Source organism: Camelina sativa, chromosome 1 (assembly GCF_030686135.1).
Source record: "Camelina sativa cultivar CO46 ecotype springtype chromosome 1, ASM3068613v1".
Classification (NCBI taxonomy): domain Eukaryota; kingdom Viridiplantae; phylum Streptophyta; class Magnoliopsida; order Brassicales; family Brassicaceae; genus Camelina; species Camelina sativa.
The window spans coordinates 21,914,630-21,932,785 of NC_141880.1; the positions used below are offsets into that span (position 1 = coordinate 21,914,630).

An 18,156-nucleotide genomic window follows, 5' to 3' on the forward strand; every position below is an offset into this window, starting at 1 on the left:
TTAAGTGTTGTCTAAACACTCCAAATTCATCCTGAACTCTTACAATTAGTCAAATGCATTGGGTTGTCACACATTCTGACCCTAGAAACAGTAACAAAGTAATTTACAGTTTTGAATCAATGTTTTCTCGGTTTCAGCCAGTTTTGGGAAAAAATGGGTAAAGGTGGTGTCTAAACACTCCAAATTCAACCCAAACTCTTATAATTAGTAAAATGCATTGTATTGTTACATATTTTGACCCTAGATAGAGTGACATATCTGTTTACTGCTTTGAATCTATATTTTCTCTCGGTTTTAGCCTGTTTTCTCGGTTTTAGCCTGTTTTGGGATAAAATGCATTTTATTGTTACATATTCTGACCCTAGAAAGAGTAACATCTCTGTTTACTGCTTCAAATCTATGTTTTCTCTCGGTTTTAGCCTGTTTTGGGATAAAACGGGTTTAAGTGTTGTCTAAACACTCCAAATTCAACCCAAACTCTTATAATTAGTCAAATGCATTGGATTGTTACATATTTTTACCCTAGAAAGAGTACCATAGCTGTTTACTGTTTACTCCGTTTTAGCTTGTTTTTCTTGTTTAAGCCTATTTTGGGATAAAACGAGTTTAAGTGTTGTCTAAACACTCCAAATTCATCCCGAACTCTTACAATTAGTCAATTGCATGACCCTAGAAACAGTAACAAAGCAATTTACTGCTTCGAATCAATGTTTTCTTGGTTTTACCCTGTTTTAGGAAAAAATGGGTAAACGTAGTGTCTAAACACTCCAAATTCAGTCCAAACTCTTATAATTAGTCAAATGCATTGTATTGTTACATATTTTGACCCTAGAAAGAGTAACATAGTTGTTTACTTCTTCAAATCTATGTTTTCTCTCGGTTTTAGCCTGTTTTGGTATAAAACGGGTTTAAGTGTAGTCTAAACACTCCAAATTCAACCCGAACTCTTGTTATTAGTCAAATGCAATGGATTGTTACATATTTTGACCTTAGAATGAGTAACATAACTGTTTACTGCTTCAAATCAATGTTTCTCTCGGTTTTAGCCTGTTTTCTCGGTTTAAACCTATTTTGGGATAAAACGGGTTTAAGTGTTGTCTAAACACTCCAAATTCATCCCGAACTCTTACAATTAGTCAAATGCACTGAGTTGTCACACATTCTGACCCTAGAAACAGTAAAAAAGCAATTTACTGCTTTGAATCAATGTTTTCTCGGTTTTAGCCTATTTTGGGGAAAAATGGGTAAAAGTGGTGTCTAAACACTCCAAATTCAACCCAAACTTTTATAATTAGTAAAATGCATTGTATTGTTACATATTTTGACCTTAGAAAGAGTGAAATAGCTGTTTACTCCTTCTAATCTATGGTTTCTCTCGGTCTTAGTCTGTTTTCTCAGTTTTACCCTGTTTGGGATAAAACGGGTTTAAGTGTTGTCTAAACACTCCAAATTCAACCCAAATTCTTATAATTAGTCAAATGCATTGGATTGTTACATATTTTTACCTAGTGATGTTCATATATTTTACCTTGTTTTCCCTTAGTTTATTCACAACTTTTGCATCTTTTGCTATCCATTTAGGCCATTATTGTGTAGCTTTAGGACTAATCATGCATTAGAGTATAGTTGCATTGCATTTGCATCTTTTCATGCATAAACAGGTGATTTTGGAGCTTAAGGAGCATGGAAGCAATGCTGAGGAGAAGTGAAGCAATCCTGAGGAGAAAACAAGAGAGTTAAGGCTGAAGAATCAAGGTCCAGAGTCCAACTCGACCGCACACTCGACCAGACACTCGACCGTGTGCTGAGAAGGACTCGACCGAGTGGAGAATGCACGAGAGAAGCCAGCTCGACCAGCCACTCGACCGAGCACTGGTCGAGTTGACCGAGCTGTTGACTGCTTTGACTTTTTGTATATTTAGGGCTTCCACATCATCTCCTATATAAAGCCCTTGTACCTGCAGCCACCAAAGGGTCCAGCTTTTTAGAGAGTCTAAAACCTAGTTTTTACCTTTTTTAGATTTATTCCTTTTGCACTTTCTTTTATTTTTAGATTTTGTACTTGTTTAAGAAAGAAAGACTAGATTCTTGTATTTTGTTGGTTTCATAACTTTCAAGATATTAAGATTTCGAGTTTCATTTCTTCATCAATATTGTAGATCTCTGTTTCATCTTTCTAATGATGCAAGTTTCAATATTTTTTGGGTTTTTGACTTATTTCACCATGTGTTCTTGTGAGTAGTTTGCTTAGGACCTTGAGGATGGCTTAGGCTGGATTGATCTTGTGGTTTATTTGATTTGGTCAAGCTTGATTGTTGTAGATCTCTTCTAGGCTAGATGTTCCTAATGCTGATCCTATATCTGAGAAGGTAGGGTTTGATTTCAAGCCTCTTAGCATCACACCAATGTTTAAGGAGCATAGATAAGGCTAGATCTAGAGCTTACCAATAGGCTTGCTAAGAGATTAGAGGTCTTGTTTGGTTTGAGATATATTGCTTAATGCCTGCTTGTGTAGATTCTTTACTTTGTGAGAACAAGTCTAGAAATGCATAGGTTTGATTGTTTCTTGCCATGACAGTGGATTAAACATGTCTTAGAATAGTATGTCTAGAGATTAGCTCAAAGTTTGCTTGAGATTTGTTGACCAAGTTAGATAACCACAATGATTAGCGCAGCCCATGAATCCCTCCTCAAGGCCTTCTTTGTTTATCAATATCTTAGTCTAAATATCATTGCTTGCTTGTTGTTTGATTCGTTTTTGCATTGCTCTGTTTTTATTGTATTGCTCTGTTTTCACCTTTTGTCTAGCTCGACCCTGTACTCGACCTACACTCGGTCGAGTGCTGCTCGAGTTCGTCCCCAGAATTTGTGTTCATGCTTTGTAGTTGTCCTGTCTTATCTCTTGTTTCATTCCTGTTTCATTTCTCTTGCATTCACTTAGTTTTCTGTTCATTACTTGTCTTGCATTAGTTCATTAGCATAGTGTCTATTTCTGTTCTAGTTTCATTATAGCTTTAATTTGTCTGTTCTATTTGCATTTAGTGTCTTGTTCTAGTTGTTTTTACTTTCTGCATTTCATATCTCATTATAGGATTGTTAGTGACAAACAACCTTTACATTTGGCTTGACTTAGATTCATATACACATCTTAATTGTTCACAAACACTCAGATAGGATTGACACCTCTTATACTGCAACTGCATAAGGGGAATTGAAACACCCTGACATCCATTCATTCATAATTCCATACATTCATCATTCACCACACCACAGAAAAAGTCAGTTTCAATTTGGCGACGTTGCCCATTTGAGTGTGTTTTGTGACATTTAGGATCATTATTAGTCTAAGATTAAGTTCGTTTAAACACTTGTGACGTTACTGAACTCGAATCTTCCTTTGCTTGGCTGTCTTGAGTTTCAGGTACCTACTCGACCACCCACTCGACCACCACTCGACCGAGCTGTGATCGAGCACTTGATCGAGCCAGAAGCCGGATCCAAATAGCCATTACTTCCCAGTCGACTCGACCACCCACTCGAGCCTGCGCTCGACCGTGTACCTGTTCGAGTCTGTAGTCGAGTTTGTTGATGCACACAAGGTCAAAAGGCAAAGACAGTCTTCAACAGCCTATTGACAACATCCACAGGCTACAAAAGGGTTTGAGACAAAAGCAAAGAAGAGTAGTTCAACAACAAGAAGATCAAGACATCATGGAGCAACCAGCTATCCATGAGCAGAGACCAAGGCATATTGGTGCAGGAGATGCACCCATACCCACAACCAAAGGGCTGGAATTGTGCTACCTTCAGTAGCAAACAATAACTTTGAGATCAAGAGTGGATTAATCTCCATGATATAGGCCAACAAATTTCATGGGTTGCCAATGGAGGATCCTCTAGATCACCTTGATGAATTTAACAGAATATGTGGACTCACAAAGATTAATGGAGTGAGTGAAGATGGATTCAAGTTGAGACTCTTCCCATTTTCTCTTGCAGACAAAGGTCACCTTTGGGAGAAGACTCTTCCTACTGGAGCTATAACCACATGGGATGCATGCAAGAAAGCTTTTCTGGCCAAGTTCTTCTCCAATCCAAGGACTGCTAGATTGAGGAATGAAATTTCTGGGTTTGCTCAAAGGAATAATGAGAGCTTTTGTAAAGCTTGGGAGAGGTTTAAAGGATTCCAGACTCAGTGTCCTCACCATGGCTTCAGCAATGAGTCACTCCTTAGCACCTTGTATAGAGGAGTACTTCCCAAGATCAGGATGCTTCTTGATACAACCTCTAATGGAAACTTCCTCAACAAGAATGTGGAAGAAAGATGGGAATTAGTTGAGAATCTTGCTCAGTCTGATGGCAATTATAATGAGGATTATGATAGGACCATAAGGGGCTCCTCAACTGAACAAGAGGACAAGTATAAGAAGGATTTGAAGATGGTCAATGAGAAGCTTGACAAGATACTCCTAAGCCAGTCCAAGTCCATTCACTTCATTGATGAAGAAGAAGCTCCAGTTCAAGAGGGGGAGAATGAATTTGCTGAGTTGTGCTACATGCAAAACCAAGGAGGAGGATACAAAGGCTACAACCAAGGTGGAGGTTTCAAGCAGAACAATCTCTCTTATAGGAGCACCAATGTAGCCAACCCTCAAGACCAAGTCTATCCACCTCCTCAGCCTCAACAACAGCACAACTATGCACCAAAGCAGCAGCAACAAGTGTTCCAGCCCCAATTGTGTCCCCCACCAGGGTTTCAGACTAACCAAGGCCAGGAACAAGACTTAAGAGCAATGATGCAACAGCTGTTGATTGGGCAAACACAAGGCAAGATTGAGGAAGCCAAATAGTTTGCTGAATTGAATCAAAGGCTCACATCACAGTACAATGATCTGAACATGAAGTTTGAAGGTCTCAACTCTAGAGTGAAGTATATGGAGAGTAACATTGTCTGTACTTCAGCTCCTAAACCCAACCAACTCCCTGGAAAAGCTGTTCAAAATCCAAGGGAGTTCACTGCAAAAGCCATTCATATCTCTGATGAGGAAGTCACTGAGGACAGTGAAGTCCAAGTTTGGGGGAATTCATTAGTTACTGAAGCCCCAAGTGACGTTTGTGCAAAGTAACTGGAGTCCGCTATTGCACTCGACCAAGTACTCAAACAGCCACTTGACCGAGTGCATGCTCGAGTGGTCGATCGAGTTGCAGACTCAGAAGCTGCCAAGCATGCTAAGTACATTTCCCCTGCCTATAAGCCACCTCTTCCATTCCCAGGACGTTTCAAAGCACAAAAGATTAAGGAGCTTAGGGAAATCATTGAGAGAAAGGAGATGATGGCTAAGCAACAAGAGGAAGAGAAGGATTTGAAGGAAGTGGTTGTGATTGAGAAAGAAGAAGAAGTGATGGCCATACAAGAGATCACCATTGCTTACCAAGAAGAAGAGAGAGGACCTGCCTTGGAACAGTATGATCCATATCCTCTCTACAAAGATTTTTTGCTTGATTTGTCAAAGAAGAAGGCTGAAGCTCAAGATGAGAAGGATCTTGAGGACCTTGGAGGAGTTATCATTCCAATCAAGCTTGAGGATCCAGGACCATTCTATCTACCTTGCACAATCAGTTACCTTCACTACAACCAATGCCTTTGTGATTTGGGAGCTTCAACAAGTGTGATGCCATACTCCATAGCACAAAAGCTTGGGAGAACTGATTTCAAATCCACGAACCTTCATATATGCCTAGCTGATGGGTCAAACAAGGAGATAGTTGGAAGGTTGGAGAATGTCCCAGTCAAGATAGGGAAGACAAGGGTTCACACTGATTTTGTGGTGTTGGAGATGGACAAGGAACCTGAAGATCCAATCATTCTTGGAAGGCCATTCTTAGCCACTGTTGGAGCAGTTATTGATGTCAAAGAGGGTCTTGTGACCTTGAACATTGCTGAAGATATAACCATGAAATTTGACATCTATAACCCAACCAATCTGCCCTCCATCAATGATCAACTTTTTACTATCAAGGACAAAGGAGGTCAAGAAGGCTTAAGTGGTGAAGCAACTCCAAAGGCTAAGCTCTCCTTTCAAGATGATTCTGTGGAAAAGCTTAAGAGGTCAGTTCAAGAGTTGACTAGTATGGTTGAGGATCTCCAAGTTAAGCTGAACAAGAGGTCTTTAAGGAAAGCAAGACCAAGGCTCAAAATCAAGAAGAAATATGGTTTGTGTGTTAAGGGTGAGGAGATCAAGGATCAACTTCACAGTGATCAAGAGGTTCCAGGGAGGATTTCATCACCTCCTTGGTATCTAAACTAAGTCTAAAAAGGACACCAAAGTCAAGCTTAGTGACTTTAAACAAGCTCACTATGGAGGAAGTCCCTAAGGTATCCTTTGTAAATATGGTTTATTTTCCTTGTAGTTTTGATGTGTTTTCTTTTATGTTTGTGTTGGACAGGCCTTTAGGTGAAAATGTAGTTGGGTAAGGAGAGATTTAGACTTGGAGAAAGAGACTCGCAGGCCCACTCGACCTTCCCACGAGAGGTACTCGACCGAGCTAGAAAGGAATTAAGGCCCATTTGATCTTCAAATCGCTAGAACGATCAAGTGGAGGGAAGAACAAGAAGAAAAATTTTGAAATTTCAAAATTTGGTAAAGGTGCTCGACCGTGTACAGTCGAGTGTGGGGTCGAGTGGCAGCAAAAAGCAGGTCAAAGATTCCCATTTCAAATTTGAATGGTATGGACGTTCCACCCTTGTCTCTTTGTCCCCTTAGCTTCTTTATATAGACCTTGCACGAGATTATACCTCTCACACTCTCTCATTTGCTCAAAACAATTAAATTCAAGTTTTAAAGTCTCTCTCATAGCTTATCTTTTGCTCAAGCTTAGTTCTTTCAAGTTTTTGGATCACTAACCTATTAACTTTGAGCTTTGAGTCTATTCCCTTTAGTTCTTTTTGAAAAATGTCTTCAAGAATCACTAGGAAGTCTCAACAAACTGCTGCAACCTCCATGGAATGTCATGATGCTATCCTTGAATCAAGAGGATAGGCTGGAAGAGCCACTCGACGACCCACTCGATCATGCACCGGACCAAGTGGCCGTTCGAGCATCTGGTCGAGCCAGGTGCCGTGTCCAAGGAGAGAGTCAGTTGAGGAAGATCCTGAGAGGACTGAAAGTGAAGAAGAAAGGGAGCCAACTCTTAGTGATTTCATGAGAAGAAACAAGGCCAAAGGGAAGAGGCCAGCAGTTGAGATTGAACAAGAGGAGGTTGAGAGTGAGAGTGAAGAAGAAGGTGAAGAAGAAGAGGGAGAGGATGATGGAGAAGCAGAATCTTGTGGATTGACAAAGAGGCAACTTTATGAAGCCTTCATGAGAATGGAGTTCCTGGGAACTAGGTATCCACACAAGGAGACCATGGAGAAGCTAGCCATTGATAAAGATGTGGAGTTCCTTTTTGAGAAGAGCAGCCTAACCCAGTTTATGGGGCTTTGCATGGAAGGGTATAAAGAAGAAAGTTGTGAGTTTCTAGCCACAGTCAAGCTGCACACATATGCAAGGAAGGATGCTGAGTTAGGAGCTGGTCACATTGCTTTCACAATCAAGGGGAAGAGGTATGATCTTTCAATGAAGAAGATAGCCAATGTGTTTGGTTTTGAGGTTGGGAGCAATAGGAGTTTGATGATTCCAAGAGAAGAGCTCTATGCTGTGTGGGAAACCATTGGGGACAACAAATTCTATTCATCCTCCAATTCCAAGAGTTCAAGGATAAGGAGCCCAGTCCTAAGGCAAGCTGGAGAACAAAGGATCAAGAGGAGGACTAACCATTGGAGGCATCATTACTCCAATCCTACAAGCTGCTAAGGTTCCACTTAGAGGAGAAAGGGTTTCACCAAGATGGATTGACTCTAGCTACCTCACCTCTACTCTCATCCTAGCCAAGGAGATGCATCAAGGGAATCACATTTTCAACTTTGAGCTTCCAACACTTGGGAAAAAGCAACTGATTTTGCCTAACCAAGAGCTCACCACCATTCAAGAAGGAGCCAACATTGACTTTTGGCCAGCTGAGGAGCATTTGTTTGATGGGATAGTTCAACCTAGAGTTGAGGAAGCTGGGAATGCACAAATGGCTGATGAGGAGGAGCAATTTTACTTTGAGGATTATGAGCTCAACCCAAGAGATAGTAGAGGAGTGAGGGAGACTACCAAGAGATTAACTCTTTTGCAAAAATGGAACAAATAGCACGGGAAGAGGTTTGATAAGCTGAAGAAGAAGGTGACCAACATGGCTAAGTCTATCAAGGGCTTAAAGAAGGAGATAGCTGAGTTGAAGAGTGGGAATTCTTCACCTACACCATCAAGCCCTTTGAGGAGGAGTAGCTCAACTAGAGCACTTTCTAGAGTTGCGAACCCTGTGGAACCAGCTAGGGCTTCAATGTATGAGCCAAATCAGAGGAAGAGGAGCTCAAGTACCCGAGAACAACAATTTTCAAGGTACTCGACCGGGTCACTCGAGCACCCACTCGACCGAGCACCCCAGATGCACTCGGCCGAGTTCCAGCCCAGATCACCATATGGCTTCCCACCTCCAGCTGCTTATCCAGGATATCCAGGTTACCCTCCCATCCCACCCCAGTACTTCATGGATCCAGCACTCTACCGGCAGTTGTACCAGCAGCAAGGTCAGAGTTTTGACACTCGTGGTCCAGTTCGACCCCTCCCACTCGAGCACGTACTCAACCGAGTCCCGGTCGATTCCCATCGTCGAGCTGCCCCAATCTCCACCTCCAAGTCATCAACAAAACCCCAACTACTCCTATGACAGCATGCAAGAGGATTTGGACAACTACTTCCACAATCCCTAAGGTACCACTATCACCTTCACTTGTAAATAGCATTGCATTTGATGTTGTGTTTTGTGATTTGTTTTTAATCTTGCATCCTCAATCAAATTTCTTTCACACAGGGACTGTGTGATTTTAAGTTTGGGGGAGGGTTTGAGATAGCATTTGATGTTGTGTTTTGTTTTCTTATTTCAAATTTTTAGCATCATCATGTTAATACTTGCATAGCATCTAAAGCATAGAAAAACCCTAAAAATTTGAAAATTTTTGCAAAATTCTTTTAAAAAAAAAAAGAGTGTTCATGTAGTTTGCATTGCATATTAGGATCTTGTTTATCATGTTTCATGTAGGATTGTATAGTATTTGCATTAGGGATCTATGATGAGTATTCCCTTGTTAGCTTGTTTATTCACTAGACTAGGATCAATGCCCAAGTTAATAGTACTTTGATGCTAGTTGAGTGGTTAGAAGCATAAGATTGAACAATTCCTACATTGCATTTGGTCTAAATTGAAGCATGTTGAGATTTGAAACCATTTCCTATTTATAAGAACCTAATATTCACTTTCAATTATCAATGTGTGCATTGCTTTAAACTCATGGATACCATATACATATTTGGATCATCTTCTTCCTTTTTACCACTCTTGTTGATCCAAGTAGCTGATTTCCTCATTAAGAATCAGTTCCCCTACCCCTAAACCAAACCTTCTTTCAAGCCATGTTTATTCTTGTGTGTGTGAGGCCTATTTTTGGGATTGAGCTTGGTAGAAAGTGTTAGGTTTGAACTGACAAGAGTAAAGCCTTGTGTAGTTCTAGTTTGCATTTTTCAAACTAGATAGGACTAGGTGGTTCACTTGTTGGGTTTGGGACTTGGCTGTTATGAAAAGAAAAGAGGATAAAGAAAAAAAGAAAAGTGGGTAGAGTCTTTAAGAAGAGAATGGGTTTAAGTAAAAGTCTAGTGAAAGGATGGGAAGTAAAAACAAAATGTTGAGAATGGTTCTAATTAAAGAAAAGAAAAGAAAGAAAAGGAAAGTCTAGCAAAGTGCTTATATATCTTAAGAATAAGAAGAAAAGAGAACCATAGCAAATAAGTAAGAATCCCCCATCCCACTAGAAAGATCAAATAAGAAACATCTCCTAAGACTTGAAAACCAAAAGAGAAAAGGGTGAAAAAGAAAAGAAGAAGTTAAAGGGTAGAACTAGGATCATTTGGGTTTAGATTGCTAGGATAAAACACTTTGGGAGCCTTTGGGTAGACAAGGTTTTATTCTTGTATGTGTCTAGGTGTTCTTACCTTTAGCATTCTTCTAAAGCTCAATCCATTTTCATGAGAGAACCTTAGTATTGATAAGCCCTACTCTAAAAAGAGACCATCATTGTCTCAAAGCCTTTATTTCCAAGCCAAATGAGTTTAAGCATTGCATATAATTGATTCATGTCCTTGATTAATGAATGTTAAAGGAAATGGTTGATTTGAATGCATGTGGATGTCTAAGGCTCAAATCAATAAAGGTTGTGATATGCTTGTCTAAAGTCTTTAAGTATAGCTCATTCAACTTGCATCATAGTACTAGTAACTTGGACATTGATTCTAGATAGTCTATTTGCAAGCTTTAGGAGCTGAGATCCCACTTTCAAACCTCACCTACCTTCTTTTGTCTTGATTATTTGCTTGAGGGCAAGCAAAGACTAAGTTTGGGGGTGTTGATGTTCATATATTTTACCTTGTTTTCCCTTAGTTTATTCACAACTTTTGCATCTTTTGCTATCCATTTAGGCCATTATTGTGTAGCTTTAGGACTAATCATGCATTAGAGTATAGTTGCATTGCATTTGCATCTTTTCATGCATAAACAGGTGATTTTGGAGCTTAAGGAGCATGGAAGCGATGCTGAGGAGAAGTGAAGCAATCCTGAGGAGAAAACAAGAGAGTTAAGGCTGAAGAATCAAGGTCCAGAGTCCAACTCGACCGCACACTCGACCAGACACTCGACCGTGTGCTGAGAAGGACTCGACCGAGTGGAGAATGCACGAGAGAAGCCAGCTCGACCAGCCACTCGACCGAGCACTGGTCGAGTTGACCGAGCCGTTGACTGCTTTGACTTTTTGTATTTTTAGGGCTTCCACCTCATCTCCTATATAAAGCCCTTGTACCTGCAGCCACCAAAGAGTCCAGCTTTTTAGAGAGTCTAAAACCTAGTTTTTACCTTTTTTAGATTTATTCCTTTTGCACTTTCTTTTATTTTTAGATTTTGTACTTGTTTAAGAAAGAAAGACTAGATTCTTGTATTTCGTTGGTTTCATAACTTTCAAGATATTAAGATTTCGAGTTTCATTTCTTCATCAATTTTGTAAATCTCTGTTTCATCTTTCTAATGATGCAAGTTTCAATATTTTCTGGGTTTTTGACTTATTTCACCATGTGTTCTTGTGAGTAGTTTGCTTAGGACCTTGAGGATGGGTTAGGCTGGATTGATCTTGTGGTTTATTTGATTTGGTCAAGCTTGATTGTTGTAGATCTCTTCTAGGCTAGATGTTCTTAATGCTGATCCTATATCTGAGAAGGTAGGGTTCGATTTCAAGCATCTTAGCATCACACCAATGTTTAAGGAGCATAGATAAGGCTAGATCTAGAGCTTACCATTAGGCTTGCTAAGAGATTAGAGGTCTTGTTTGGTTTGAGATGTATTGCTTAATGCCTGCTTGTGTAGATTCTTTACTTTGTGAGAACAAGTCTAGAAAGGCATAGGTTTGATTGTTTCTTGCCATGACAGTGGATTAAACATGTCTTAAATAGTATGTCTAGAGATTAGCTCAAAGTTTGCTTGAGATTTGTTGACCAAGTTAGATAACCACAATGATTAGCTCAGTCCATGAATCCCTCCTCAAGGCCTTCTTTGTTTATTAATATCTTAGTCTAAATATCATTGCTTGCTTGTTGTTTGATTCGTTTTTGTATTGCTCTGTTTTTATTGTGTTGCTCTGTTTTCACGTTTAGTCTAGCTCGACCCTGTACTCGACCTACACTCGGTCGAGTGCTGCTCGAGTTCGTCCCCAGAATTTGTGTTCATGCTTTGTAGTTGTCCTGTCTTATCTCTTGTTTCATTCTTGTTTCATTTCTCTTGCATTCACTTAGTTTTCTGTTCATTACTTGTCTTGCATTAGTTCATTAGCATAGTGTCTATTTCTGTTCTAGTTTCATTATAGCTTTAATTTGTCTGTTCTATTTGCATTTAGTGTCTTGTTCTAGTTGTTTTTACTTTCTGCATTTCATATCTCATTATAGGATTGTTAGTGACAAACAACCTTTACATTTGGCTTGACTTAGATTCATATACACATCTTAATTGTTCACAAACACTCAGATAGGATTGACACCTCTTATACTGCAACTGCATAAGGGGAATTGAAACACCCTGACATCCATTCATTCATCATTCCATACATTCATCATTCACCACACCACAGAAAAAGTCAGTTTCACCCAGAAAGAGTGACATAGCTGTTTACTGCTTCAAATCAATGTTTCTCTCCGTTTTAGCCTGTTTTCTCGGTTTAAGCCTATTTTGGGATAAAATGGGTTTAAGTGTTGTCTAAACACTCCGAAATCATCCCAAACTCTTACAATTAGTCAAATGCATTGGGTTGTCACACATTCTGACCCTAGAAACAGTAACGAAGCAATTTACTGCTTCGAATCAATGTTTTCTCGGTTTTACCCTGTTTTGGGAAAATGGGTAAAAGTGGTGTCTAAACACTCCAAATTTAGTCCAAACTCTTATAATTAGTCAAATGCAATGTATTGTTACATATTTTGACCATATAATGAGTAACATAGTTATTTACTGCTTCGAATCTATGTTTTCTCTCGGTTTTAGCCTGTTTTGGGATAAAATGCATTGTATTGTTACATATTTTGACCCTAGAAAGAGTAACATCTCTGTTTACTGCTTCAAAGCTATGTTTTCTCTCGGTCTTAGCATGTTTTGGGATAAAACAGGTTTAAGTGTTGTCTAAACACTCCAAATTCAACCCAAACTCTTATAACTAGTCAAATGCATTGGATTGTTACATATTTTTACCCTAGAAAGAGTACCATAGCTGTTTACTGCTTTAAATCAATGTTTCTCTCCGTTTTAGCTTGTTTTCTTGGTTTAAGCCTATTTTGGGATAAAACGGGTTTAAGTGTTGTCTAAACACTCCAAATTCATCCCGAACTCTTACAATTAGTCAATTGCATTGGGTTGTCACACATTCTGACCCTAGAAACAGTAACAAAGCAATTTACTGCTTCGAATCAATGTTTTCTCGGTTTTAGCCTGTCTTAGGATAAAACGGGTTTAAGTGTTGTCTAAAAACTCCAAATTCAACCCGAACTCTTATAATTAGTCAAATGCATTGGATTGTTACATATTTTAGCCATAGAAAGAGTAACATAGCTGTTTATTGCTTCAAATCAATGTTTCTCTCGATTTTAGCCTGTTTTTTGGGTTTTAGCCTGTTTTGGGATTAAACGGGTTTAAATGTTGTCGAAACATTCCAAATTCAACCCGAAATCTTATAATTAGTCAAATGCATTGGATTGTTACATATTTTAACCCTAGAAAGAGTAACACAACTGTTTACTGCTTTAAATCAATATTTCTCTCTGTTTTAGCCTCTTTTCTCTGTTTTAGCCTGTGTTCTCAGTTTAAGCCTATTTTGTGATAAAACGGGTTTAAGTGTTATTTAAACAATCCAAATTCATCCCGAACTCTTACAATTAGTCAATTTCATTGGGTTATCACACATTCTGACCCTATAAACAGTAACAAAGCAATTTACTGCTTCGAATCAATGTTTTCTCGGTTTTACCCTGTTTTGGGAAAAAATGGGTAAACGTGGTGTCTAAACACTCCAAATTCAGTCCAAACTCTTATAATTAGTCAAATGCATTGTATTGTTACAAATTTTGACCCTAGAAAGAGTAACATTATTGTTTACTACTTCGAATCTATGTTTTCTCTCGGTTTTAGCCTGTTTTCTCGGTTTTAGCCTGCTTTGGGATAAAACGGGTTTAAGTGTTGTCCAAACACTCCAAATTCAACCCGAACTCTTATTATTAGTCAAATGCAATGGATTGTTACATATTTTGACCCTAGAAAGAGTAACATAACTGTTTACTGCTTCAAATCAATGTTTCTCTCGGTTTTAGCCTGTTTTCTCGGTTTAAACCTATTTTGGGATAAAACGGGTTTAAGTGTTGTCTAAACACTCCAAATTCATCCCGAACTCTTACAATTAGTCAAATGCATTGGGTTGTCACATATTCTGACCCTAGAAACAGTAAAAAAGCAATTTACTGCTTCGAATCAATGTTTTCTCGGTTTTAGCCTATTTTGGGAAAAAATGGGTAAAAGTGGTGTCTATACACTCCAAATTCAACCCAAACTTTTATAATTAGTAAAATACATTGTACTGTTACATATTTTGACCCTAGAAAGAGTGACATAGCTGTTTACTCCTTCGAATCTATGTTTTCTCTCGGTCTTAGTCTTATTTCTCAGTTTTAGCTTGTTTGGGATAAAACGGGTTTAAGTGTTGTCTAAACACTCCAAATTCAACCCAAATTCTTATAATTAGTCAAATGCATTGGATTGTTACATATTTTTACCCAGAAAGAGTGACATAGCTGTTTACTGCTTCAAATCAATGTTTCTCTCCGTTTTAGCCTGTTTTCTCAGTTTAAGCCTATTTTGGGATAAAATGGGTTTAATGTTAGAATTGCGGAATATAATGTAGAGAATGGAGAGAATTGAGAGAGAAAGAGAGAGTTAGAACAAAAGACTTAATTAGCTTGGTTCTTAGGTTTGTTACATGGCTTAATATAGAGAGACAAAGGGCATATAGCCGTTAGATACAAAGGAAGGGAGATAGTGACTTTATTGGGCATGTCTTGATCATTCTTAATGGTGAAAGCGACCTGCCCTTCTCTTGGTTGACTCGCCTACCACTCGTACACCAAGGTAACATGTGACCTTTCTCTTCACTAGATATTTATCTTCCATCTTCTCGATCCTTCTTCTGCTTGGGCCTTAACATCCCCAGGCCTCTTCTTTATTTCACAAACCGATTCATGGCCTATTGATCTTGGTTGTACAGACACTCGTACAGCCACTTGTACGGACACTCGTACGGCCGACCTTGATCTCATATCCTCCTCCTCTTAGATCAATACTCCCCCTCAAGCTTAGCTTAGTATGACAGCTAAGCTTGGCGGCCCATAAGCCATCACCTCGTTAAAAAACCTCAAAATAGAAAACATCATGGGACAAAACTATCTTGAGGGAAAAAGAGTGTGATGGTCATGGGTAGAGGGCTAGAGATCAAGGGTGTGTCAAGTCCACAAGTCCAAGGTTGTTGTAAATGTGATCACAAACTTGGCGACTTGCAGCCTTGGTAAAGGTGTCAGCGAGCTGATCTACACTTGGTGTGTGGTATGGGAGCGTGACCCCTTCTTCAATCTTTTCTCGGACCTTGTGACAATCCAACTCGATGTGTTTGGTTCTTTCATGGAACACCGAGTTTGTGGCTATGTGTATAACAGCTTCATTGTCGCAATGCATAGGAATTGGTGTTGATGACTTGATGCCTAAATCTTCTAGTAATGCCTTAAGCCATGTGAGCTCGGTGGTTAGCTTCCTCATTGCTCGGTATTCAGATTTGGCACTTGACATCGACACTACTTTTTGTTTCTTGGTCTTCCAAGTTACTAGGTTTCCTCCTATGAATGTGCAGTAGCCAGTCGTAGATCGCCTATCTGTCCTATCACCGGCCCAATCTGCGTCACAATATCCCACAAGCTCGGTGTTGGAGTTCATGCCCTGATAGTAAGATTTTACTACTCTACTGAAGTTCAATTTCCTAAGCACTTAAAATGTCATTGTAGTACAAAGGGTGTCAAACCAAATGGGTGAGCTATTAACCACAAAAGATGCAATCAAATCTAGCTAAGTCAAGTGAACCTTAGTTTTGATTTTCTAACAACCTAAGTGAGCAAGCAACAAAAGAAAAGGAGAACTAATAGCAAAACTAAGCAGTGTCTAACAAAACTAAGCAGAGCTAAGCGAAACAAGCAAAACGTAAACTGATGCAAACAGATGATAAAAGAGAGCTCGTGAGGCTGGGTATCAATGATCCATGAAGTAACTTAGTCTTAATACAAAGATTCGATAAAACTTTAAACAAAGCTATCCCTTGACGAAAGATTCAACAACAGGTCAATCCACTCTCGTGACAGAGACCCTCAAGCCAAGTTACCTCCAGACCTAAATCTCTTTAGCGAAGCATAACAAGACAGGCATTAACAACCAATCAATCAATGTCAATAAACACCCTAGACAACTAATCTCTTAGGCTAGGCACGTAAATCTCCGGTATTAGCTAGATCAGACATTTCACCAAGCCCCCTCGGGGTGGAAATGCCTCGGGTCAAGCTTCAGATGATCAGAAAGAAGCTAGCATGAAGAACACTAATCCAGAAGGGATCTAAAAGATTTAAACATCAAAACCCTAGAAAAGACTAAGAAAACCTCATGGATCTCACCCAACCTCAAGAACTTTAAGAACACTACTCAGAAATCATGAAGCTCAAGAACCCAAACCCAGAAAATTCAATAAGCAACATTATGAAAAGAGATTAAAGAGAGATTAACAAGATTATATAAACTAAAGCATAAAAGAGAGATGTAAAACTATAAAAACTTGAAAGATTAAAAGAGAATTCGAATTACAAAGCCTTAAACACGTTTTGTTTCTTGAGAGAAGTTCTAGAAATAGCTAAAAAAAAAGATCCTCTCAAGTCTAAACAAATGAGACATATTTATACTAAACCTGTGAAAACCCTAGTCAAAGTTAACGATTTTTAAGTCGGTTGATGCTTAGCACGATCTCGCTCTCCTCTGCTTCCAACAGCTCGATCGAGCTATGCTTTCTCCTCTTGTCCAGCTTTGGTTTCGTGTTCCACTTCAGCTGGATCGAGCTCTTCTTTGTCTCAGACAGCTCGACCGTCTTTTCTTTCAATCAGCTCGATCGAGCTCTGCCTCTTGTGTCAGTCGCTCCGCCTTGTCTTCTGCTCTGCATGCGTTAGGCTAGATTCCGCTTCAGTTGGTCATTCTGCCTTGGTTCGACTTCCTCTGCTTCACTTCGTCTTCCCAGCTCGATCGAGCTCTCTTTCGCCTTGCACTCTGCTCAGCTTCATGTTCCCAAAAGCTCTCCAAAACCTGATAACAACTCCATATGCAACAATGTATGCAATGCTAATGAAAAACTACTAAGTGAGTGAATTTATGCAAGAATGAGACGCAAATGCTACAAACACAGGATGAAATGATGCTAAAGTGAATGCAAATGAGGATCTAAAACAAGTAAAATGCAGATACATCAACTCCGCCAAACTTATTTCTTTCTTGCCCTCAAGCAAATAATCAAGATTAAGCTTGAAGAAGAAGTTTGAAGGAGGGGGCTCAGAACCAAAACATGCTGATAAAATAGGTAAAATCAATGTCCAAGTTAGTAACTGTAAAACGCAAAGAGAGAGAGAGTCCTACTTAAAAACTTTAGCCATGGTCTTCCTTACACGCCTTAGCCTCTGTTTCAACTTTGACATGCATTCAAATCAACCTATCCCTTTAACATTCATTGAATTGGAACCGTGCATCAAGCTTAAACACTGCCTATGAACTCATTTGGTTTGGTAAGAAAAGGATGGAGATAAAGGTGATCTCCTTTAGAGTAGGTTCATCGTTTTTGATCAGGGTTCTCACAAGAAAATGGATTGAGCTTTTGGGAGAAGGCTAAAGGTAAGGACCAACAAATGCATACATGAATAAAACCTTGTCTACCCGAGAGTATCCAAGCGTTTGACTCCTAATTCTCTAAACCCAGATTGTCCTAACTCTACCCTTCAGCTTTTAGCTCTTTTGATCATACCCATTCACCCTTTTGTACCAAGTCTCAGGAGAGGTTTCTTTTTGATTTTGCCTAGCGGATTTGGGGTTTCTTTTCTAAAACACTATGGTCCTCTTTTCCTTCTTATTTCTTAAGACTTCAAAAGCTTTTGCTATACATTCTTTGACAACTTTCTTTTCTTTTCTTAGAACCATCTTTCTTTTTTTTCTATACTTTGCATTCCCCAAATCCTTTACTAGACTTTCATATTTAGAGACAGATTACCCCTCCTAGAGACTTTATCCTTTCTTTTCATTATTTTCTTTTCCTTTCTGCACACATTGAATCCCAAACCCCTGTAACAAGTTCCCACCTAGTCCTATCTAGTC

The 18,156-nt window shown here is 39.2% G+C and overlaps 1 protein-coding gene and 1 non-coding gene across 2 annotated transcripts in view; both read right to left on the reverse strand.

Moving 5' to 3' along the window:
- Positions 1-15,699, reverse strand: part of LOC147950184 (uncharacterized) — a 32,401-nt gene extending 16,702 nt beyond the window's left edge. The window contains exon 1 of the mRNA XM_087512403.1: positions 15,400-15,699. Within this exon, the coding sequence (XP_087368529.1) occupies positions 15,400-15,699 (300 nt within the window). The remainder of the gene's footprint in view (positions 1-15,399) is intronic.
- On the reverse strand, positions 4,107-4,213 carry LOC147950185 (small nucleolar RNA R71). The gene has a single exon (XR_015565395.1). It is a non-coding gene; the product is annotated as a small nucleolar RNA R71 (small nucleolar RNA).
- Positions 15,700-18,156: the final 2,457 nt, after the last annotated feature.